This window comes from Saccopteryx leptura, chromosome 1 (genome assembly GCF_036850995.1).
Source record: "Saccopteryx leptura isolate mSacLep1 chromosome 1, mSacLep1_pri_phased_curated, whole genome shotgun sequence".
Classification (NCBI taxonomy): domain Eukaryota; kingdom Metazoa; phylum Chordata; class Mammalia; order Chiroptera; family Emballonuridae; genus Saccopteryx; species Saccopteryx leptura.
Genome location: NC_089503.1, coordinates 138,967,176 through 138,993,740, shown reverse-complemented (window position 1 = coordinate 138,993,740; position 26,565 = coordinate 138,967,176). Strand labels below are relative to the sequence as shown.

The 26,565-nt window shown below is 40.9% G+C and overlaps 1 protein-coding gene across 8 annotated transcripts in view; it reads right to left on the bottom strand.

Annotated features, from left to right (window-relative positions):
• The window catches only part of RNF180 (ring finger protein 180), a 206,718-nt gene that overhangs the window by 167,483 nt on the left and 12,670 nt on the right, over nucleotides 1–26,565 (bottom strand). For 5 of the 8 annotated variants that reach the window (XM_066375807.1, XM_066375789.1, XM_066375818.1 and 2 more), the window contains exon 2: nucleotides 1,812–1,946. In XM_066375807.1, the coding sequence (XP_066231904.1) occupies nucleotides 1,812–1,946 (135 nt within the window). Of the gene's footprint in view, nucleotides 1–1,811; nucleotides 1,947–3,793; nucleotides 3,863–13,465; nucleotides 13,583–26,565 lie in introns of those variants that run through there. The other 3 variants (XM_066375847.1, XM_066375778.1, XM_066375828.1) reach the window with 3 other exon arrangements.

The window sequence follows — 26,565 nt, the reverse complement described above, 5'->3', positions numbered from 1 at the left end:
TATGGTCCTGGAGCCAAGAGCTATGAATGCTGTTTCCCAGTGCCCTAATCTTCGGTGGTGTTCTGTGAGCTGTTTTATGTCTGTGTGGGGTGTAGAACACAGGAGAAAAAGTCCAAGGTTCGCTCAGGGTAGAGAGACCCTAAGGGGGAAATCCATAAAGCTGGGCTGTAATCTCAGTGTGAGGGTGAGAAATAAACCTGCTGCTCAGGACAACACAGCAGGAAGTTGCCTATCTCAATTTTGGTATTCAGCAGAAGAAAAAGAAAAATACCTTCCCCTCAGGGTATAGAAGAAGTTCTTAAATAAAAAGTACAAAACATAAAGGACATGATTAAAATAATCTATTTATATTATGAATTCTGTTCATTGAAAAAGACCACAAAGAGTGAGATGCAAGTTATATAAACTGGCAAAAGCTATCTGCAATGCAATCACCAACAAGGGATTAATATTTAGAATACATAAAGAACTTCTAAACATAAAAACAAAACTGCCTTACAGATAAACAGACAAGAAACAAAGACACTTTACAGAAAACACAAACAGCCTCAGAGAATTAGAACATGTGAGAGAGGAGAGAAAACAACCATGACCACATGTGGCTGAGGCAAAACAAAACGAAACAAAATAAGGACACAAAACAGGAGCTGCTTGGCCAAGACATGGAAACAACCAAAAAGCCCTTCAATAGAGGATTGGATAAAGAAGATGTGGCACATATACACTATGGAATACTACTCAGCCATAAGAAATGATGACATTAGATCATTTATAGCAAAATGGTGGGATCTTGATAACATTATACGGAGTGAAATAAGTAAATCAGAAAAAAACAAGAACTACATGATTCCATACATTGGTGGAACATAAAAACGAGACTAAGAGACATGGACAAGAGTGTGGTGGTTACCAGGGGTGGGGGGAGGGAGGACGCAGGAGGGAGGGAGGGAGAGATTTAGGGGGAGGGGGAGGGGCACAGAGAAAACTAGATAGAGGGTGACGGAGGACAATCTGACTCTGGGCGAGGGGTATGCAACATAATTTAATGACAAGATAACCTAGACATGTTTTTCTTTGAATATATGTACCCTGAATTATTAATGTCATCCCATTAACATTAATAAAAATTTATTAAAAAAAACAACAACAACAACAACAAAAAAAAAACAGGAGCTGCTCTCAGAGAAGGGGAGGGGCCAGGACAGGTGATTCCAGCCGCTCTCTCTGCTGAACTTCGAGTTCCCTGTAAACCTCCCAGACCGTCTAGTCTGCACCTCTCTGATACTTCCTCTTTCATATTGCTTTTACAGAAGTTTAGGGATTTTGTTTTTGTTGTTTTAAAAACATTTACTTTTACCAGGACAACCAGTTAAAAGTTTCTGAATGTTATTCAGGTGTTCCTACTGATTTTTCAATTATACATGAACTTTCTCTTCTAGGCCCATAATGAATACTAAAAAAATACAATATAATAGTTTTTCATTTCTTAATAGAACCTTGAATTTAACTGTGTGTGTGGTGATGACTAAGCTTTAGTCATGGTAGGAATTAAAAAAATGAAATATTACCTTTCACTTATGTCTCTGATATTACACCTAAAACTTTAAGGTCATGTTAATGTGAGCAGCTAAAGATAAAATGAATTGTAACTGTGGAAGACAGGCTGCCTTCTGAATAGCACTCTGAAATGTTTTCAGTAGGTCAAGTGACATTAGGCACCAGCGGGTCGGGTGTGGAGGGAAGTGTGCACGTGTCAGTGTGCCCACAGCAGTCCTCCACAGGAACTGAAGGGAAGGGTTAGCAGCACCTACCTCAATTACTGGAGTTTCAAGGTATTTCATAAAACAACCAGAACTTGCTATACATTTTCTACATTTCCAACACCGAAGAGTATCGATTTCTTCTTGATTATGATTTTTAGTTATCACGTCTTTCCTTCTTTTCATCTGTGGGAAAATAAATTTAGTATTAGAATGTTAAACTGTGTCATACTAAACTTGACTTTCTAACCTCTTTGTACAGCAGGAGCTACATGTGGTGCAGAAGGAAGAGAATTATTTATGGAGGTGCCTACTAATTACCAGGTCTTAGGTTAGGAGCGCCATATAAACAATGGGATACAGATTCCATTTCATTATTATGATGATGAATTATGTTAGCAACAATCAGCTTATTTTACTTTGGCAGCACATTTTATGTATATTTCTTTCCATCTGTTATTAAAAGTAGCAAAAGGCAACTGCTGAAGAGTCAAATAATTTATTATAGTGGTTCTGAAAGAGTCATAATAAAGAAGTATAAATATTTCTCTAAATAGGAATGTCTTAAAGAGCCAGATCGTTAAAATTTAAATATAATAGGATTTATTGAGTTGTGATTGATTTTTTGAAAACTGAAACTTACTTTAAATTGATGACAAAAATCTCTTATTCTGAATGCAATAATTTCTCTTGTATATTGTATTCAGTGGAACAGTAACTATGTTACATCTTCTTGTATGTGTAGTCAAATAAACTTAGAGAATAGCCTTACCATATTTATAGTCTATTTTCTATCTGAGATTTTATATCAATAATTGATTTACACAAATTTGTGAAAACAGTTTCACACTAATAAGGATTACAAAACAGATGCAGTGTATTCAATAACTGACCTGGTAACTCTTCATTTTAAAGAAAGGAAATGCTCACTTATTAAGCTACCCACAGGAGTCTAGTTTCCCAGACATATTTCCTGTTTGTTAGCTCTTTCATTTTTCATTCATTCAACGAACATTTGAGAGCTAACCATATGCCACATAATGAGTTAAACTCTGGGGACACAAAGATGCATAAACCTAATTTTGTGTCACAAAACTGTTCACTATACTATAGGATCAATAGTTTCCTACCCTTATTAGAATCACTTAGCTTTAAAAAATAGTGATGCCTTGGCCTCACTCTTAGAAATATTGACTATTCTGAGATGAGAAAGTTAGGAATAAGTACTTTAAAGAAGTTCCCCAAGAGATTCCATAGTGTAGTCACGGTGAGGAAGATGGACTATACAATGAACTAAAATGCAACAGCTATAAGGACTACGAGAGAGGGAACGCAGAAGGATCTTAACCAAATGTACAGGAAGGATGTGAGGACGTGGGCTGAGGGGGCCCAGCATGCCGCTGCTGCAGCCAGTGCAGCTCTGACCTTCAGGCAGCAACGCAGCAGTTCTGTCCCTAATAACGTCTTCAGAACCCACCTGAGCCCAGCTGACCACTTTACTGACAATTTGTCCTCAAAGATCATCAATATCTTAATTTGAAAATGTCCTGACCTTCTCTGGCTTCATAACTGAAAATGAATTTTCTGACCAAACAGCAGAGAAAATAATAATAGAGACAGTTAACATTTATGAATGCTGGTACTATGCCTGTCAATGTGCTCAGCCCTGTACTTGTTTCATCTAATTTAGCCTCAGGAAGGTCTTATGCAATGTTTGCTATTATAAGTTCCTTTACAAATTGGGAACCTAAACTATAGAAATATCTGAGTTAATATATGTAGGTGTGAGTGAGTGAATGAATGAGTGAATACATGAATGTCAGGGTCCGTTGAGAGGCAAGGAGAATTAAAGGTGGAGCGTAGATGTAGTTTTGTTATTGCTGTTGTAACAAATTACCACAAATTTGGTAGCTTCAAAGAGTACAAATTTATCATCCTACAGCTGTATAGATTATAAATCCAAAGCTAAAATCAAGATGTCAACAGGGTTGTGTGCCTTTCTAGAAACTCTCGGGGAGAATATGTTTTCCTACCTTTTCCAGTTCCTAAGGACCACCCATATTCCGTGGCTCAGGGCTCCCTTTGTCCATCATCAAAGCCAGCAAGGTTGGACCACGTCCTCCTCATGCTGCTGCATGGCCACCTCTTTTCTGTCTTTCACTGATATGGACCCCTGTGAGTACAGTGGGCCCACCTAGATAATCCAAGATAATCTCCCTATTTTAAGGACAACTAACTAGTAACCTTAATTCCATCCACAACTTTAATTCTCTTTTGCCATATGACGTAGCATATTTACAGTAGCCAAGGATTAGGACATGGACCTCCCTCTTTGGGGACCATTATTCTGCCTAATACAGCAGGCATCTACAGAAGATGCCTCATCATTTATAGCAGTGGTTTTTTACCTTGTCTACTTGGAGACCAGTGAAAACAGAATTATTTTGGGGGTTGCTAGGGCAGAAATCACCCTGAACATAAGCGAATTAGACTAAGATCATTAGGTCTATAATCTTCACACATCAGGTGGTTAACTATTTCATGGACCAGCATGTAATTTCTTATGGACCAGTCCATGGACCAGCAATTGAAAAACATTGACTATACAGTGTGTCCGTAATGTCATGGTGCACTTTTGACTGGTCACAGGAAAGCAACAAAAGACGATAGAAATGTGAAATCTGCACTAAATAAAAGGAAAACCCTCCCAGTTTCATACCAATTCAGTGCAGTTCGATGTGGGCTCACGCACAGATTTTTTAGGGCTCCTTAGGTAGCTATCCCGTATAGCCTCTACAGACTCATCACTGACTAATGGCCTACCAGAACGGGGTTTCTCCACCAAACTGCCGGTTTCCTTCAACTGCTTATCCCACCGAGTAATGTTATTCCTATGTGGTGGCGCTTCGTTATAAACGTGCCAATATTCACGTTGCACTTTGGTCACGGATTCGAATTTAGCGAGCCACAGAACACACTGAACTTTTCCTCTGTATCGTCCACATCTCGACTGGCATGGTGTGGGCTGCTCTGCTGTATACACAGTGTTACGTCATCATCTGCGCATGCGCACATGCTGCCACATCATCCTACAGAAACTGGGAGGGTTTTCCTTTTATTTGGTGCAGATTTCACATTTCTATCGTCTTTTGTTGCTTTCCTGTGACCAGTCAAAAGTGCACCATGACTTACGGACACACTGTAGGACTAGTTTTGCAACAGGAGCAGCTGCAGCATGTACCTAACTCCATGGCAGGAAGACAAGACCCATTTGGCTCATTTTCCTGCTGTGGTGTTTAGGGTACAGCTGCAGTCAGATAGTCTCATGCTATCACCTTCTATACAGACTGCCAGTCAGTTCTCTGGGGTAAGAATGAAGCTAACACTGGCCAGTCACACCCAATGATCACCTGTGGGCCTCAGAGCTTTAGTCACCTTATGTCCACTGGTCATATGAAATTGATTTTGAAGAAATGGGAAAGATGAGAAGAAGGGGAGCTGTATTTGTTGAGTCAGGGTCAGTCTCTTTACATTCTTTGCACACTCATGTCTGTAATCAGACACGAGATTCTACTTTGAAAGTAGGACACTGATGCCCAAAGAGGGATGGCAAATAGCCTCTGGTGGCCGAGACACTACGTGACACAGCAGAAACTGGAATCTGGGGCCTTCAAACCAGCCTTGTCCTTGAGCAAGTCTGACTGTACACCCACCAATCCCTGTGGCCAGACTGCTCTTTGAGCCTCTGATCTTAAACAATTTCTTCATGTTTTTCATGTACTTACGTGCTTATCTCTATCAGAATTCAAGCTGCCTTCAGAAAGCAGCCTCCCACTACCGCACCCAAGTAGCACATTTTGGCTCCTTGCCCCTACTGTGTCCAGGTCAGCTGTTCCTCTCTGCATGTCCATGACGGGTCTCTCTCACTTGATCACGGGTTTCGTTGGTTTCCCACCATCACCTCTACTCTCATAATAGTATCTTTCTCACCAGTGACTATCTTTAAATCTTTGTTGCTTAAAAAATAATTGATGCTTTGAATTGTCCCTAGTCAACAAATATTTTTCTTTTAATATTCCACATTAGCACAACAGCCTCAAAGCAAATCAGCTACCTTTTCTTCAATACTTCAGTAATAAAATAATACTTAACGTATTCTTAGGACCCACGATGTCTCTACTCTAGTCCCTGTCCAGGAATGCTTTCTTATAAATGCCTCCCTACACTTCAATCAAAAAAGCAGAAGACGCATTACTTGGTCCTTGAGCCACCCCTGATGCTTCCACAGGTGAACTCGTCAGAGTAACAACAAAGCAAAGCGTGTTTGTGAGGCTGAGAAGACAATGTCCCTCCCTCCTTCCCCATCACCAGGCTTTGTCCACCAAAACCCAAGGAGCAGATGGAGGTTTAATGCCTAGCTGAGCATTGCTAAACACTATTGTTTGAACTAAACAGTGTTCTCCTAGGTCAAATCACAGCAATAAACAGGTAATTACAATGACTTCCCCTGCTATCCTCCTCTGCCAAGCACATTTGGAAACTAAACCTTGCTCATTCTTTACGGGGCCCCAAGGGGTGGGCAAGGGCTTCCACATCTGTTGAGTTTGGAGCTCTCTAGATGAAAGGACTCTGTTCCCATATTGTGGCTGAGGAGACTGAGAACAAGGCACATGTTTCCAGAGTAGATGGGGTGGCAAGAACATCTGTTTGCAGCTACATTTCATTGTTTCCAGGAGAGTTGAAGAGTTAGATAAGCTGCCTATGAACTGGTGAGCACAAAACTCATCCAAAAGACTCTGTCCAGCCCTCTCTCTCTGAACCTGACTTTGGCAAGCTGCACTTAGCACCTACCATCTACCAGAAACTGAGCTGGACATTTTCACATTATTTCACTTACTCTCCATAACAACCCTGCAATACTGTAACTTCCATTTTATGCCTGACAAACCTCAGACTCAAGAAGTAATGTGACTTGCCCAAGGCTCCCCCAGGTAGCAAGTGACAAAACCAAAATCTGAATACAGTTCATTCATTTTGATTCATTCCTCAACGAGTATTTATTACCAAATTATGTCACTGTGTCCATAAACAAACCAAGCTACCGGGAGGAGCCAAGATCCCTGCAGTGCTGGGCTTTAATTTGAAACTGGCCTGGTCTGTTCTAACCAGACAGAATGTGTTGAGTACCTGGGGCCAGGTCCAAGGAGGAGCCCACACCCTGGAAAAAAATCTGTCCAATTCGGCATTAACCTCCTTCCCAGGGCAAAGGTAATTAGAGGACCACTAAATACAATTTCATATGAGCTTTAATTTCTCCCAAGTCTAGGAAAAATGCCCCAGCACACAAGTTCACAGCCATTCACCAGCAGCAGAAAAGGCCCAAGCAGGGATGGTGGCACTCAGTCAGCCACGTTGGGTAGACAAGGCCCTGGATTTCAAGTGCAATTCCTGGGTTCAAGCACTGACGTTGACACTGCCGGGTTTTACAGAAGTCATGTCACCCACTGGAGCTTCTGCTTTCCATAAAGTTCAATAGTGATTCCTTCCTTGAAGACTTATAGTAGAAATCAAAGGAGGTGACATATTTGGCACATGGGAGGCACTTTGAACACATGTGAGAGATGAGATCTGCCAGGGCTGGCTGGGCAGTGCAGGAGGTGCAGAGGCAGTCAAAAGGAAGCAGCGTGCCCGGGTGGAAGACAGAAGCCCCATGAAGGCAGGAGCCACATCTGTGCCCAGTCTGGCAGATAGCAGGCATTTTAATAAATATTTATGAATTTAGGAATGAATGAAACTGGTTCCTGTCATGTTAGTACAAGATATAAATCCTGGAGGACAAACCTTGATCTCAAACAGAAGGAGGTGCCTTATTTCTAGCTATGGGGCACTTGACTGGGCAAGGCTGGTGGCTGACATAGCAGATAGGTCACTGTAGAGCTTTTGCCTGGCCCAGACAAACCCATTACACAGGACTATTTCAGACATTCCCCTCACTTGAACCATTTCTCTGGGACTTCTGGACCAAAGGGGCAGAAAGACAGTGATAGCAAAGGCTATCTTGTGTCCCAAAAATACAACCACAAGGGTTGCACACAGAAATATGGCGGATCTGGATTCCAGGTGGCCAAGGCTGAAGCTGGGGCTCGCTGGCCTCAGAACTCGGCAGGGGATGGCTGGGGTCGGCAGCCAAACCCACCCCTGCCTTGGGTGCAGGCCAGGGCTCCATAGCCTATCTCTATCACCATCCGCCCGAGTGCCCGAGTCAGAAATATTGACATGATTCAGCATGAGCCGTGGCAATCTACAATTAATTCATTGATCAATCTGTTATATCCTATCAGCAAGTACAGACCAGGAATGTGAAATCAACAATTTAAAGTTGTCTTTCACTAAAGCTCAGCCCAATTAAATAATAATGAAGCAAAGTTAACTGCTCTGAACAGAAGAGGGACGAGTATTATAAAGGAACACGCCAGTGCAATGACAACCTAGAGATGCAGAGATGACAGTGCTGCCAGGACCCTCTGGACCATGTGCTACTCAGGAAAAATGGTGGGGACCCACGAGCCCACGAGTTCTGCTGGGAGAGCAGGGCTCTGAGCCAGTTTCCTAACTTATTAAAAGGAGGAGGAAGAGAACAGCAGTTATCACTGTCAGTGCTGCCTGTAATCCCTCTCAGCGCTCTCTTCTCCAGACATACCAATGGGTTTTCTCATGATTCAGGAGCGTGCCTCTGCTCAGGGCAGGCCAGTTACCGAAAGGAGAGGGCACCACAAAACCTAGAGGTACAAAGGGCCAGGACAAGGAGGCTCAAGGGGCCAGTGAGCCACTGAGGCAATGAGCACAGCCCAGACAAACTCCTGGTCAGAAAACACCATCAAGAAGAGAGCCAGACAATGGGTTTGAAGCAGAAGGCTTTCTATTTTCATGCAACATATGCCATTTTCATCTGCTAATGGAAAAAAAAAAACTCCAGGGGTATGGGGAAGACGTTTTTCTATGGTTTGGCATTGTTCAACATTCCCTAAGATGAGTTTCCTCAACTTTTGCATATAAAAGCTGGCTGTCCCTTTGCATGAAAAGGCACCTGTTGCCCAGTGGGAGGCTGTGATCAGAGGCATACCTGATCTAGTGTCACCAAATTGTGCCAGGATATCCTCAGAACACCAGCATGCTGCCAGATGGTCCAAACATCTGAGGGCAAAAGTCATTGAAAAAGGCTCAGCCACACTTTGTGGCAGTGGGACTTCAGAGGTTGAGATGCTGATACACGTTAAGCATCTGCAGAGAAGAGTGTGCTAGCCAAGTTCATGAGTCACAGTGTCTGTGTCCTGTTTTTTTCTCCAGAAGCATTCTGAACAGCTTTGCTGCCCTGGGGATCCACAGAGCATTTCACAGTGGACTAAGATGGCAATATAAAGGAATGTAGCCCCCTTCGTTCCTAGGCAGGTGTACAGGGGCCATCCAGGGCAGACACATACATTTGTGCTCAAGTAGCAGTATGAGCCTGGGCTTCCTCTAATCTGCCACCTTAGTCTATTCTGAGCTGTTTGGATATGCCTGCAGAATAGATATAATGACAGCCTAGCCCCGTGATTTCCCTATTTAATTTAATTTAATTTCCATGGTATTCATTTTGATGTTAACAGTATAAGATAGTTACCATCAATGTCATTTTATAAAAGAGGAAACCAAGACAGTCAGGCAGGGTAAGAATCCTGTCCAACATCTCAGAGTTGTAAGAGGAAAAGCTGTTATTTGAATCACATATGCCACACTCAGGTGGACACTAACATCTATGTCAGAGAGAGACCCAGGGGTAAATGAGTTAAGAAGAGAAAATGCAGGGTGCAGAAGGTGGGGCTCTGTAGCAGAAGCCAGAACTCAAACCACAGCACCAGTCTGTCTGCTAACCAGATAAATATACAGGAGCAGATAAGGTGGGCTCAGTGGGAGGAGGAGCCTGGGGAGCCTGAGAAGCCAATGGGTTTGACATTCCATAGTTGTATCCTTGGGTGTCTAACTACCCTGCTGGCTCTGTAACTTCAAGCAGGTCGCGAGGGCTCAATTTCAGTTACCAGGTAATTTATTATGCCCACATTGCCCACAAATGTAACACCAAGGAAGCTGAGCTTTCACCCATCCACAGAGCAGCTGGAAGTAACGGGGGTTTATTTTCCCTGACTTCATCCTTCGTTCTCTTCTCCTACTCCCTCCTTTGTCTCTGACTTACAGACCAAACTCTGGAATCTTCTGTCTGGAAATGAGTGAGTTGGGGGCAGGGGACAGTATGTTGAGCTGTTCAATTCTGTCTTCAGATGTAACATGAGATTAATAATAATTAGGTATACCCTAGGAAATGAGTAAAATAAAAAAGTAATGCTTGTGAGATTGCCTAACAAAATTCTGGACACTAGGTAGATACTAATCTCATGTTACAGATCTGATTCCTTCCTTCCTTCCTCTTCCACCTCATACCCCAGATCCGGGCCAACCATCAAGTCTCAACATGTTCACCCACTGCTGTGTGGTCTTAGTCAAATCCTTGCCCTCTCTGATCCTGTGTCCATACTTGTTGGAAAAATAATATATCCCAAAGATATCCACATCCTAATCCTGGAAACCTGTGAACATGTCACTTTACATATCAACAGAGACTTTGCAGATGTGCTTAATTAAGAATCTTTGAAATTGAGAGAGTATCCTGGATTACCTGGGTAAATTCAATGTAGTAATCACAATAGAGCAGGGAAGAGAACCAGAGAGATGGTGGCAGCTTGAGAATTTAGCCCAAAGTTGCCGGTTTTTAAAATGGAAGAAGGTAGCCATGAGCGAAAGTAGAATGGGCAGCCTCTGTAAGTCAGATAAGGCAAGGAAATGGGATTCTCCCTGCAACCACTAGAAGGAACACAGCTCTGCTAACACCATGATTTTAGCCCAGTGAGGTCCAGGCCAAACTTCTTAACTGCACACCTGTTAGATAATAAACCTGTGCTGTTATAATCCACTAAGTCTGTGGTAAACTGTTACAGGAGCAATTGGAAATTAACAGACATGCATAAGGAGCAGGATGGAGTACAGCACCTCCAGGGTTCGTGACAGTTAGAAAAAGTCAAATGATTTTGTTCCAATTGATGGAATGGCAATTATGTTGCAAGAGCTTCCAATAATAACTGTGCTCCTAGGACTCTGCCAATGGCAACATCTTCCATGTACCTCTGTCACCTTCCAGGTTCTCCACAGCCCCTTGGAGCAAGAGTGACTGGAAGTTGGCTCAGCAGTTGCCCTGGATCTGGGGTCACAGAACACTGGATGAACAGTGATAAAAAACAGTGTTTTTTAAACAACTATTTGCTAAGTACCTAACTAGTACTCAGCATTGGTTAGTCAATTTCACAAGCATTAATTCATTATTTTACTCATGAGTTTTCCCACCTAAGTCACAGTCTTTATGATGATAACCTTATTTCCTGTCTCATGCTTGGTCTCTTGAACCGCACAAGCTGCTAATATCTGCTTGATATACTCCATATTGTCTGCTCACAGACTCCCTATTGCTGTACTTCACTCCCTATTCTAGTCCTCCTGTCACTTTCTGGTATTTCCTCAATGCACTGTGCTTTCGGAAAATAATGTTTTGTTGAGTTATGTATATCTCCCCAGTATTGACACACTTCACATTTCATTGTAGAATATCAAAAAAGCCGTTATTTGTTAATATCACCCTCACAAAAATGTCTTTAATTATTGGGCAATAATCAAATTCATAGTGATAGACACAAGTTTTCTAAAGTGCTATTTTTTGTTTAAAGCTCAATTTTTTATTTTTGTATTTTTCTGAAGCTGGAAATGGGGAGGCAGTCAGATAGACTCCCGCATGTGCCCGACCAGGATCCACCCGGCATGCCCTCCAGGGGGCGATGCTCTGCCCCTCTGGGGCATTGCTCTGTTGAATCCAGAGCCATTCTAGTGCCTGAGGTAGAGGCCATGGAGCCATCTTCAGTACCCGGGCCAACTTTGCTCCAATGGAGCATTGGCTGCGGGAGGGGAAGAGAGAGACAGAGAGGAAGGAGAGGGGGTGGGGTGGAGAAGCAGATGGGCGCTTCTCCTGTGTGCCCTGGCCGGGAATTGAACCTGGGACTCCTGCACGCCAGGCCGACGCTCTACCACTGAGCAAACGGGCCAGGGTCCTAAAGCTCAAATTTTATCACTTGCAACAAATACTGCCAAATACCCATATCTGAATAATCAGTCAATAGTTCAAGTAAAAATGGTGAGGCATGGAAGGTGGATAGTTCAGCTCTCCACTAAAACAACTGAACAAGGGCTTTGCCTCAAGACACCCATCAGCCCTCAGTGCACTGTAGAAGTACTTTATGCTTCTGCCCATTCTTTTCCCACACAGAATATTTAAAAGATATGTAATTAAAACTAAAGATCTAATAAAATCCATAATATCTACTGTTTCAATAAACAGTTTTTCAACCGTACATGAAGAATCAAATAACTATTAGTACACTCTGTCACCACAGCCTTGATTCTGCTACGGGACTAGTAGTGTTGCTATTGCTTTTACATTATTAATGAAAATGTTAACACAGTAAAAAAAAAAAAAAATAGGCGAACATCATCTTAGTATTATCCAGAAAACAGTTTGAGCTGATTCTTTAAAGGTCTTAGAGACACCAGGGGCCATGCACCACATTTTGAGAACTGTACTTTATGCAAAACAGGTGTCCCAAAAGTGTTGACCCTGAACATCTTATTTCCTACAAATACCCTTTAAAATATTTAAGAAGAACAGATGAGTTCCTCTGGATATTTATAACAAATTTGGTTGAAGTTTTCTATAAAGCCAGCTGCTGGAATTATAACCTCCATAAGGAAGTTTCACTCCTTCATCTACCTTTTGCTATTTACCACTTTTTTTCTGATAAAATATCAGCTTTTGTCATAGGTTTAATTCAACACTCCTTGGTCTCCAATTTTGCTTACCTCCTTCTTTGTTATTCATGGATATAATGACTTAAAGTAGACAAAATTTTAAGTTATTAAAATTAACCTAAAATTAGAAAACAAGAATAAATCAAAACAACTTCAAAAACTGAAATAGAGTTGAAATATTTTCTCCAAAGCCCATAACATGTAGCGAGGGGCACAGGCAAAAATTATATAATTGGAAAATTTTACCAGTCAAGAAATTAATGGTCCAAAAAATATAATAGGAAGACTAATTCTGTAAAAATAACCTTTATGTATTGATTAGATAAGGAGATATTAAACTAGGCAAGGAGCATAAAGAATAATATACAAATATATTCATGAATATAGATGCCAAAATTCTAAATAAAATATTATCCAATAGAATCCAATGGTGAATTAAAATAATACATTTTGACCAAATAAGATCATTTCCAGGAATTCAAGGGCGGTTCAAAATGAAAAATAAAATGGTGACAAAGGCTTGACTTGTTGGCCGGGAGGGTGAACAAACAATAGAGTACAGAAAAGTGTTGTAGAATTGGCACCTGCAACCTACCTAATTATGTTAATCAGTATCATCCCAATACATAAAATTAAAAAGAAAAAAATCCTATTCAAAATATTCAGCAAATTAACAGATTAAAAGAATAAAACACATGACCATCTTAAAAGACGCAAAACAAAACTGTCAATGAAACTCAACAATTACTTTAACAACTTACAGTGACTTCAGTTAGCTTTTGCATGTGTGTGTATGCACCACCCTCCTCATCGATATAACTCCATGCTTGTCTATTTGAGAACAATGGATAAAGAATGCTCAGTATGGGCCCTGGTCAGGTAGCTCAGTTGATTAGAATATCATCCCGACACGCCAAGATTGTGGGTTCCATCCCTGGTCAAGGCACATACAAGACAACCAATGAGGGCATGACAAAGCAGACCAAGTCCAACAAGCTGATGTTTCTCTCTCTCTGTCTCCCTTCCTCTCTCTAAAAAACAAAAAATCAGTAAATAATTTTAAAATATTTTAAAAAGAATGTTCACCTGACCAGGCAGTAGTATAATGAATAGAGTGTTGGCCTGGGACACTGAGGACCCAGGTCCAAAACCCCGAGGTCACTGGCTTGAGTGTGGGCTCATCTAGCTTGAGTGCAGGCTCACCAGCTCGAGTGCAGGGTTGCCAGCTTGAGCATGAGATCATAAACATGGTCACTGACATAAGCCCAAAGGACAATGGCTTGAAGCCCAAGGTCGCTGGCTTGAGCAAGGTTTTATTGGCTCAGCTGGATCCCTGTAGTCAGGGCACATACGAGAAAGCAATCAATGAACAACTAAAGCCACAACCACAAGTTGATGCTTCTTATCTCTCTCTCTGTCACCTGTCCCTCAAAATAAAGCAATATCTACAGTGACAAGTCCAGGATGCAAGATCAGTTTGTCATGACAGGTAAAAGTCAAGGAATTTCAAGGAATTAGAGTGTTATTTTCCTACCTGTCTATAGGGGCATTACTTATTATCAAGGGAACATTGGAGAATGGAGATATAGGAAAGTGTTCCTGCTACTCTCTCATCATAAAACTGACAATAGTCAAAGATCAGTTTATATGTGATACACAGTTCCAGCCCCTTTTACCACTGAAGAAATGGTTAAATGTTAACAAAGGCATTTGGAATCCAAATCCTGAACAGTTGGAAATGGGCCAAGATGGAAAATCTAACATAAAGTAAACCTCTCATATAGGGACTGTAAACAAAAATCTGGAGATACCTTTCTAAAGAATTTCAGAGAGTTTAGTCAAGTAACAATTTGCAAACTGGGAAATGTAGTCCTTGGTATTCTCAGTATGAACTGAGAACACATTCCAAAATGAAGAAGTTTATAAAGGCAAAAGTTGCAAAGAGCTGTTGATCAGAAGCAATAAGACCATAAACTTACGTCCCTTGTTTTCTGATTGGTGGGAGCAACTGGACTTTCAATAGTTGGCTGACTCAGTGAACAACCATATGGTGTTGTGAGGTGAGAACAATGTGAGGTAAGAACAATAAATATATCAAGAATGAATGAAGTCTCATGCTTATTTCAGCAAGTCCCAGTTTCAGCCCAGGCCTGCAGAACAAAAGGGCTGTCTCTGATCACACAATCATAGTATAGGGGCATAGGGAGTATTATTTAACAATGATGTAAGCAGTATAATTTATTAAATGATACAATTAGCACAGGGAGGCTGCTGGCAGTTTCAGTGCCCAAAAAGGCAAAGTTATGCTTGCAAAGCAGCTTCAGAGCTCAAGCTGCAAAAATTCAAATTTTGGGTCACAAGTTATAATATTAAGATTCTTATAAGTCCTCAGTACAACAGATTTTTATTTTTGTATTTCACGCAAAGAACTTTGAATGTGAAATATTCTAACTTTTCTATCATAGTAAAGAATAGTAAAGAAAACAATTTGCAATTAGTGTTTTCTAGCAATCTCATCTTTACATCTGAACATCTAATAATGTGGGTAGAGAGAGAGGGATGAATAGTTTGAACACAGGAGAATTTTAGGGCAGTGAAACCATAGTTTATGTTACTATAATGGTTAATTAATGGCATTATACATTTGTTAAAACCTATAGAACTATACAACACAAGAAGTGAACCCTAATGAAAACTAAGAACTTTAGATTAAAATAATACATCAATACAGGGTGGGGTAAAAGAAAGTTTAGAGTTGTGAGTATGTGAAACAAAGGTTATTCCTGTATTATTTATTAATTATTGTATTGCCTGACCAGGTGGTGGCGCAGTGGATAAGAGTGTCGGACTGGGATGCAGAAGGACCCAGGTTCGAGACCCCGAGAGGTTGCCAACTTATCTGGCTTGAGCAAAAAAAAGCTCGCCAGCTTGGGCCCAGGGTTGCTGGCTCCAGCAGGGGGTTACTCGGTCTGCTGGCGGCTCGCGGTCAGGGCACGTGTGGGAGAGTAATCAATGAACAACTAAGAAGTCGCAATGCACAACGAAAGGCTAATGATTGATGCTTCTCATCTCTCTCGCCATTCCTGTCTGTCTGTCCCTGTCTATCTCTGCCTATGTAAAAAAAAAAAAAATTATTGTATTATTATCCATACAAATAACTTTAAACCTACTTTTGCCCACCCTGTATTAATTTATCAATTGCAACATGTTATGTGTAAGGGGAGAGGGAATATGTGGGAGTTTTCTATACTTTCTGATCAATTTTTTAAAGCTAAAACTGCTCTAAAAACAAACTATGTTCATTAAAAACAATTATTTTTATATCTAATACTAACATATGCTCAAAGTTACCAATATTTACTAACTGAAAATGGGAAGTTTGTTTTTGACTTGGCTAGTCAGATAATTAAAAATAGGTTTTCCTTTGAAATTTGACAACCACATTGGTTGTTTAATGTAAGAAAAATTTCTCCCTACTCAGTATGATACCTATATTGGTTTACTTGGGCTGCTGTAACAGAATACCATAAACTGGGTGGCTTAAACAACAGAAATTTGTTTTTTCAAGCTCTAGAGGCTGGAAATCTGAGAGGTGTGTGCCAAAAATGTTGGGCTCTGGTTAGGGCTCACTTCCTGCTATGCCGACAGCTACCTTCTTTCTGTGTCCTCATGTGGCCTTTCCTCTGGGCATGCACTCTGCTGGTCTCTTCCTGTTCTACAATGTCAATGGTCCTGTTGGATTAGTCCCACCCTCTAACCTCATTTAAAATAATTTACCTCCCTTAAGAATCTGTCTCTAAATGTCATTATATTGGGGGTTAAGGCTTCAACACATGCATTTTTTGGGGTGGGAAGGGCACAAATCAGTCTATAACATTCTCCCTCTGGCCTGAAAAATACATGCCCTTCTCACATGCAAAATATACATATTCACCCTATCTTAACAGCCCCCAAAGTTGTAACCCATTTCAAAATCAACTCCATGTCTAAAGTATCATCTAAATCAAGTACTGGTGAGACCTGAGGTATGACTTATCCCGAGACAGACTCCCCTATATTGTGAATCTGTGAAGCCAGAAAAATTATATCCTTCCAAAATAAAATGGTGGGAAAGACATGCAATAGACATTCACATTCGAAAAGAAGGCAGACAGAAAGAAGAAAATGGTGACAGGTTCCAAGTAAGTCCAAATCTTCGCAAGACAAATTCCACTGGATCTTGACTCAAGAATAATTCTCTTTGCTGTCTGGGACCCAAAGATGATAGCTTTGTCTTCTGTCCACTGACATGGATGGCCCAGGATTCTCAGCCATGGAGTTAGTCTTGCCTCTGAGGCCATGGGCAGAGACAGCCTGGCCAGCTGAAACTGAGGAGGTAGCCTCACACTCTGAAAGGCAGAAGGATAAGCCTGCCCTCTGTGCCTACGGAGGCAGTGACAGTCCTGCTGATCTCTGAATTACCCTTAGGGTCATTCTTCCCTTTTCTTGAAAATAAGGCATATTCACAGCCAGTATCCAGATAGCTCTATTATTCTGTTTCCATAAATCTGAAAGTCTTTCTTTCCTGTAGGTAGAGCACAGAGCACTTACCTGGCAGCTGTGGCTGATGCTACACTGTGAGAACACTCCAGCAAGGATAAACCCTCCCCAGCACACCCTGGAGGGAGCTCGCCCGCTATACAGAAATGACTCAGTGCTAGCCAGGCAGCCTCCTGACTTTTTTTGGCCATTTGTCCTAGTAGAACGTCCTATTGGCTGAACCCATGTATATAAGCTAGTTTACTTCCTGAATAAAGTGGATCTGCGTCACTGAACCTGGTCCCCAGAGTCGGGTTTTTTCATCTCCATCGTCCTCAACTCCCGGCAGGACTTGTCCACATTCTGGCACCCGAAGAGGGGCCTAACCAGCATCCAAGGGACGGGTGAGTGACCCTCTGCAATGGGAAACCTTCTCCCTCACTCTCGAGCCCCGCAGGCTCGAGCCCTGCATGCCCTATTGCAGAGTAGGTGAGTTGAAGTTTGTGAAGAGGATCTCAGTATTTACTGGGAGAATCTCTCTAGTCTCAATCCCTGGATTGAGGACGCACCCCTCTGGGACCCGGATACTTGGGCCCGAGCTCTCCAACGCGTTCGTTTGGCCCTGGTGCATGGGGGGCAAGCCTTCCCTCTTGGCCTCTCTCCTACCTTATTGGCAATACACGCCTGCTTGACCGGTGCTCCTGCTGGGGACCCTCCGCAGGTCCCTAAGGTCCTACAGGCTGCTCCTCTTTCAGAGGAACCCCTACTTCCATATTCGCCTCCCCATGTAGAGCCACCGAGTTTGATGGACTTGCAGCCGAGCTTGCAGAAATGAAACCAGATACATTAGAAACCGCACCATCAGCTCCGCCACCCGAAGAAGCAGAAGTCGCTACTTCCGCATTCCCTGCCGGGGCTCAGTGCCCCACCCCAGCCTCTCAGACGCCATTTTCTACCCCAGCTTTAACTCCAACACGTGTTCCTGCTGCAGACCCATGGGCCAGCCTGTATGCCCCCATGTGTCTTTTTTCTGTCTGCCTGTCTTGTCTATTTTTCTGTATCTTTCACTCTCTCTCTCTCTCCCCTCCCCCTCTCGGAAATGATGCTGGAAAGACCCAGTCATGACACAGTGGCGGGGATCACACCCGCTTTTAACACAAGGGAGAGGTTATGCTTGTGTTTTTTAGCCAGTTTGGATCCCAGGAACCCCCTAACCTGCTTGACAGGGTTTCTTGGGCACCCACTAAGTGGTTCAATCTTCACCCGTCCAAAGCCACAGCCCTGGCCTCCTCCACACAGACTACACCTGAGGAGAAGAGGTCCTCAGCACCCCAGAAGAAGACCTCGCAGCCAGTGTGTGTGCCCATCACCTGTGGGGATGTGGAGGCTTTGGCGGGGCGGGCCCAGAGAATGGCCCCTGATCAACCCCCAGGTCCAGGCACTCTTTTCCTCCTCGTGTGCCATTATCACAGTGAACACCCAGGCGCAAGGAGATCCTCAGGTCTGGGTGGCTGTTCCCCACCCTGGCATAATTATGCCTGTTGAAGTTAATAGCCCACAGTTTCCAGCAGTATATTCTAGTAACTGCTCCCTTAGTCTCCCCTGTGACAACAGTGGCCGGGAATCCCAACAGTGGAACGGCACTATATGGGGTAACCTCAGTGACCCAATGCTATTTAAGTTTACTCTAATATTAACACCGTTCCCTCAGAGGGGTGGGTCCTCCTTCGAAATCATACTACAGGGACTTGACTGAAAACAGTACTACCAACCAAGGCTCAGTACTTGGCCTACAAGCCCTCTTCCCCCTAGCTACCAAAGTTGGGCCCGCCCCACTAACCTTGCCTTCCCAGGGTTGCCTCTTTGCCCGTTCCTGTATGATGAACATCTAAAAACACTCCCAAGAGAAGGAATTCCCTGGAGAGACTGCTGCATTGCCTCTGGCCCAGATGCGCAGACCATCAACCTCAGAGTTTGGCATCGGAGGCTGAGAAACGGAATGCAATCACATGCAGTACGCAGCCTGTGGCAAGCCATTGTTCCATGTTTGGACACTGGGACCTTTGTGGGAAGGAGTTGTGCATGGACCTACATCCATTTTTTACAATCAAAATACAACTGTGTTTAATGGCACCTAGAAGGTCTCTGTAACACAATGGGAGGGAAATGACATCCCGACCCCTAGGAGGAATCCCCTGTTTAAGACCCCTGTTCTATTTCCTAACTAGTCAAACATTACAGAAGCTTGCCTCATTGTTTAATCTAGCTAATCTATTAGCATATAGTATAATAGGTATTATAGTTGTTTAGTTCTACTAGGGTTCCACTGCATAATGCGTAGCATTCAGAAGCTACAACAGCAACAAGCAGTCATCAAGCAAGTTCAACTCGCCTTAATTAAAAAAGAAGGGGGAGATGTAGGTAGTGTGCAGAGCATTTATCCAACAGCTGTGGCTGATGCTATGCTGTGAGAACACTCCAGCAAGGATAAACCCTCCCTGGTACACACTGGAGGGAGCTTGCCCGCTATACGAAAATGACTCAGCACTAGCCAGGCAGCCTCCTGACCTTTTTTGGCCATTTGTCTTAGTATAACATCCTATTGGCTGAACCCATGTATATAAGCTAGTTTACTTCCTGAATAACGTGGATCTGCATCACTGAACCTGGTCCCCAGAGTTGGGTCTTTGCATCTCCATCATCCTCACCCCGGCAGGACTTGTCCACACTTTCCTTTGTACCCTTTAGTTCAAACTGACTATATAGGGGGGGTCTTTGGGTTACAAAAGTCTCTACATAGGATGTTTCTTGTTTCCAATGCTCACTTCCATAAAAACTTTAAAAAATTGAGATGTGTTTTGGCTTACACAGCTAGTGTCGTACTTACAGACTATGTGGATGAACTATTTTGGTTGCACATGGTAGAATATAACGTGGCATATGAAAGAGGGAGTTGGCATCCCCCAGTATGCTTACCTACACCATTTTGGGCTGTTAAAAGCACAAATGTTCCATTTGTGTTGCTTGTCATTTTTTCTGTTACTACAGTACACTGTACAGTACAGTAGTATACTTATGTCCTCTTCATTTTTCTGTGGCTTAGTTGTGTTTTTATGTTCTAGATTATGATTTAACAACTATGTTAGGATAGGTAAGTGACAGGCTAGGGTGTGTTTCGACTTACACCAAAATTCAGGCTTTATCACTGTCATAGGAACAAAATTGTGTTGTAACCTGAGGACCCCCTGTATAATCCTATCTCTTATTCCAGGCTTCTACAGAAAAGGCTGACTAACTCAAAGGTAATTTATTTATGGAGAGAGTAGAACCCAGTCCTACTGGATTAGTTCTACACCTTCATGACCTTGTTTAACTTTAATTATTTCCTTAAAGTCCTATTTCCAAACACAATTATGTTGGTGGTTAGGGCTCAACATGTGGATTTGGTGGCAGTGGTGGTGGGGTTACAACACAATTCAGTCCATAAGAGTACCTAAAGAACATTAGAATGCTGTTTACTTGTGTATTTTTCCTGTTATAAAATGCATAGAATAAAAGCTCTGGCAGAAAAGAGAAAAACGGTGAGTTGATAATTTCTTAAGAGGTAAAACTCATCTGGCAGCAAACAAGAAAGAAACATCAATAAGTAAAATGACCAAAAAATTTGAAATTCTCTCATCAATTATCTGTATATTTCTTAAAATTGGTACATGGTAAATACAAGATAAAAAGCCAAGGGAGGTCAAATGGTAAAAGTGTGAAAGGAGCAATTCATACTTAATTAGAATACAAAACACTAAACTGACTTAGCCAGTTCAGAGGGTGACATTCAATAAGAGTAACATAGGTTTCAGGTAAACATTTCTATAGCATTTTAACTGTTGATTATGTTGTATAATCATCACCCAAACTCAAATCACCTTCTGTCACCTTATATTTGTCCCTCCTTACACCCTCCTCCCAACTCCTCACCCATCCTCCTCCCCCACATCCCCTCCCCGGTAACCACTTCACTTGTATCCATGTCCATGAGTCTCAGTTTTATATCCCACCTATATGTGAAATCATACAATTCTTAGCCTTTTCTGATTATTTCTCTCAGTATAATGTTCTCAAGATTCATCCATGTTGTTGTAAACGGTACTATGTCATCATTTCTTATGGCTGAATAGTATTCTATTGTATATATGTAACACAACTTCTTTATCTGATCCTCTATTGAGGGACACTTAGGTTGTTTCCATGACTTGGCCACTGTAAATAATGCTGCAATAAACATGTAGGGGTGTATGTATCTTTGCGTATCAATGTTTTCAAGTTTTTGGGGTAGATACCCAGTAGAGGGACTGCTGGGTCATATGGTAGTTCTATTCTTAGTTTTTGAGGAACCACCATACTTTCTTTCATAATGGTTGTACTAAAGGATAAGCTAATAAAACTACACCACAGATAAGGGGTAATGTCCACCTTGACTCTCAAGATCACGTTACTACACCTAAATGATACAGCATCTCAGCTCTTACATCAGCTGAAAAGTAGTGTAAAAGCAGGAGGTCTATGGATATGTCAATGCAAGCACATTTAATGCTGATGTGATGAGATTCCTTTTTAATGTACATCTAAATTAGTCATTAGCGCTCAGAAAGGAATGGCAGGATTTGGGGAGGTAATGACTACTAAAATCAGAAGGAAAATGACATGCAGAATAGAGATACGGTACTACTGATTGAGGAATGCTGCCCCTATCCTCTGGAAACTTAAATCTAAAATGTGTATATACTTTTTAATTATTTGCATAAAAGCACCATTCTGTATCTGGCGCCATTAGACTGAGGCATAATCAATAACCTACAGGTTGTATACTGGAAGTGCTTGGTCCATCTCATTATGTCTCCATGAAATGAGAAGGAGTACTCTTTTTGTAATAAAAAGGAATAGTGTATTGTTAATGAAAGAGAAATCTCACTGTTATGCAGGACACAGAAACCGCAGAAAGTAATCCACAACTGTTTTTGCAGAAGTAGGCTTTGGGATCCTTGACTATTCAAATGAACAGAACATTATATGTAATAACTCTATTGAGAATAAGCTGCACAGATATTACTTTGTACAAGTGATACCATGTCAGCTCCCCCCTATTTGAATGTTTTTTAAGTGTCTTATGAATACACAAAATTAGACTAAAACATGCCCAAATCCAAGCAGACCACAGAAAAGAAGTATTAATAACACTGCCATAATGAGTCTATGGAAATGACTGAGTTTTCAAAGCAAGAGAAAGTCACCAAATTTGTTTGTGGACTATATAAGAATACATCAGGACCCAAAAAGTAATCATATATTAAGTAGAAATTAAAACAGGTTCTTAAGAGATGTGACTAGATTCCTGTGGAATTTATATGCCTTATGTAGTTCAATGGATATTTCTAGAACATGTATTATTTAGTAAAAAGTGGCTTGTAATTCAGGATCCTGCTCACACTAGCTTTCCATCTTTGTCAAGGGTGTCAGATACTTTATATGTACAATTAGGAGACTGGATCAGGTGATTTCTGAACTGTCAATTCTATAATTCAAGACTTGGTAGCTGTATAACTAAAATATCAGTTGAAGCCTCCAATGTATTACTCTAGAACTGTCTAAATCAGTAGTTCTCAAAGTGTTTGCCAGGATGCACCGGTGCGCCTAGAAGATTTCCAGGTGCACCCTATGGTATTCCAGAGAAATATGTGCCTGTTGGGGACCAAAAAACCAACAGGGTTTTTGGGGTATAGATTTTTGGGAGACAGAGGTGTGGGGACTTGGCTGTAAGCGGACAGTCTACCCAACCCCCCACCTCACTTGCCTGATTAGGTTACAAAAGGCTGTTAAACTGTGGTGCTGGATTGTTTACACTACCTCCCATGTTCCCAGGAAAGACTGGAGGCAAGTTTCTTCTATCCTTTGTTTGGTGTAAAGTTAAGATGATATGTATGGTGGGGGTTTTGGATTGATGATTAAACATAATGAATTGTATCTTGAAGCTTTTTGGATTTCTATAAAAGAAGATTATGTAGCAATATCTAAAAAAACTTTGAACATTTTACTACAATTTTCAACATCCTATTTATGTGAATTAGGATTTTCTACCCTCAACACAATTAAGAGTAAAAAGAGAGGAATTCTTCAATGTATTGATGAGGAAATGAGAGTTTGCCTTTCATATATATGCCCAAATATTGAGGAAATCGCTAGGACACATGAGCCTAATGTTTCTCATAAACACAAGAATGAAAAAACTTAACACATTTGTACTGGGACCTGCGGAATTTACTAAATCTTACTTAGAATGTAACTATTTATTTAAAAAGATAATTTTTGTCATTTTTAAATTTTTTAACCCCTCTACGAATTCTAAAAATGTAACATAAAAATGTTTTTTTAATGTCAGAATAAATTTAATTTTGTCGTATTTATTTTGTTTAATTACCATAAAAGGCCTGACCAGGCGGTGACACAGTGGATAGAGCATTGGACTGGGATGCAGAAGACCCAGGTTTGAGACCCCGAGGTCGCCAGTTTGAGCGTGGGCACATCTGGTTTGAGCAAAGCTCACCAGCTTGGACCCAAGGTCGCTGGCTTGAGCAAGGGATTACTTGGTCTGCTGAAGGCCCACGGTCAAGGCACATATGAGAAAGCAATCACTGAACAACTAAGGTGTCGCAACGAAAAACTGATGATTGATGCTTCTCATCTCTCTCCATTCCTGCCTGTCTGTCCCTATCTGTCCCTCTCTCTGACTCTCTGTCTCTGAAAAAATAAATAAATAAATAAATGAAACATTTAATTACCATAAATGCACGCTTGGGTTTTATATTTTATTTCTTTAATATTTGACTTAATTATTATAACATATTTCTCAGAAATTTGTATATAGTGCACCTATAATTATTTGTAGGATTTTAAATGCACACCAACTTAAAAAAGTTTGAGAACCACTGGTCTAAATCATGAGTTACAGAGAGAGACCTCAATCTTCTTCAATAAATGTTGATGTTACACACTCTGCGGTTTGAACATGCTGAAGTCAACTTCAACAGCTTTTTAACCGTTTAAATGATTCCGCATAATGCACTATGGTATTCATATCCAGACACATTTTTTCTTGGAAAGCAACCAACTTTTGTTGATAAAAAAAGTATTCAATAGTTCAACTACCTGTCACCATTAATCAGCTCTCACTATCTTCCCTCTACTTACTTTCTCTTCTACCTCCCCTGGGCTTGCGGACCTCTTAGAGATGACACAATGTATATTTAACCTTAAGAAGAAAAGGTTATATAAAGATGATGCTATTGCAGCCACTAGGTTCTTCCTACCCTTTCCTATATCTTTGTAAGCTACACAATTGAAGTTAAATACCACTTCTTTATTCTTAAAACTTCTTCCTTTTTCCTTTTCTTGCTCTCATAAACATACTTCAGACACATGATTTTGAATGCTCACTGGAGTTTTTCAACCCAAGTGACACTTTTAAGAATTGTAAAAAAATCATTGAAGAAATAGACATTTTTAATGTCTATATTTTGCTTAATTTTACCCATTTTAACTGCTACCATTCTTTGCTAAAAGGAGGAATAAGTGCTCAAGATGAATAAAGTAATCATGTGAGGGCCCATTCTTCTCACACACTACCTTCTTAGGAAAAAAAAATATAAAATATTATATAAAAAATTAATCGAGTTGTAAGCAAAGCTGAAATACACCTTTCAAAAAAATGATTATATGTATTCATATGTAAATCTTTGAAATCACTATATAATGAATCTATAAGTTTTTGTTCCAAGAGATATGTTTAGCCATTTTTGGAGATTTTTGAGCAATCTAGGAGATGGAAGTATATATGTACTTTCCCCAAACTATTTATTATTAGGCTGATTTCTTAGAAGGGTATATAAAGGCTAAAATATATTACTCTATGTGAAATACATTAGTATGATATAAATCTTGGTCTTACCTGAAAGATAACAAGTTGTCTAATTTGCCATAATTTCATTGGATATAGTAGTTATATTCTTTTTGATGGGTCAGTATCAATAATCAAGAAAGGATGCAATGAACAAGTGGCAGCAAAGATAAATGTACTAACCTAGCTTCAAACTCCTTTTCTCCTGTGGGTAAAAGCAGTTACACAGAGGGGCTTTTTGTTGGGTACACAGTAGTTATATCAGGTTACTGCAAATGATTGAGAGATAATGGAGACAAAAAAAGAGGTATTTCCTTGTAGAAAATGCACTAATCCGGAAGCTAAGAGACTTGGGCTTACTTATGTTACTTATTTATCCCATCATCTTCCCTTCCCCTCCCAAAGGTTTAAAGCTCTGAGTACTTTTATTGTTTTCTCTCTTTCCTGAACAAACTTTCCTTTGAAGGTCATCTGTTACCTAAGCCTCTGTTTTGCACTCAAGTCATTGCACTACCAGGTACTATACTAATGTGTATTCTTCCTCTATTGTAAGCTCCAGAGAGTGGGCATAAGCAGTGTCTTAAATCCTTCACAATACCACCAAATACCTCGCATATCACTATATATGTTGCTGAACTGAATTAGAGGTAACTAGACTAGAGCTACTCTTCTCTCACTTTGGGCATTGAAAGGAAATTCTAACAGATCATATATAAACCACATTCTTCATTAATTTCACTTATGATCCAAACCTCTCATTAAGTGCATTCTGTTGCATTAAATGAGGGAAAACCCCAATTCAGAGACTAAATTACAATTTAAATTTTCTTATGATTCTGGCTGAATCAAAATGCTTATCCTCATATACCAGGTGCTTCCACAAAATTCTGCCCCCTCTCTAGTAAACTTACCCATAATCAAAGTTAGAACATTAAAATGAGAAAAAGTAGCACTTTTTCAATGGCTCAGATTTATTCTTTTTTAAAAAATTTATTTATTGATTTTAGCCAGAGAGGAGGGGATGGAGGGAGGGGGAGGGAGGGAGAGAAAGAGGGAGGGAAAGAGAGAGAGAGACACACAAACACACACAGGAACATAGATACTGTATGTGCCCTGATTAGGGATCAAACTGGCAACCTCTGTGCTTCAGGTTGATGCTCTAACCAACAGAGCTATCCGGCCAGGGCTAGAAGATTTATCCTTAAATAAAATTCTCTAAGTATAAAGCAGAAATATGGTTATGAAAATTATCAGTTAACTTTCTACCAGACAACTCTATTTTAATGGAAAAACACTGCTTCAGGAATCTAGCCAAAAGATAAGGCTCAGGTTGGGGTGATGGCAGTGGTGGTGGAAAATAAAGGTCAATTTCTGGATAGAAATTGAAGGTAGAACAAA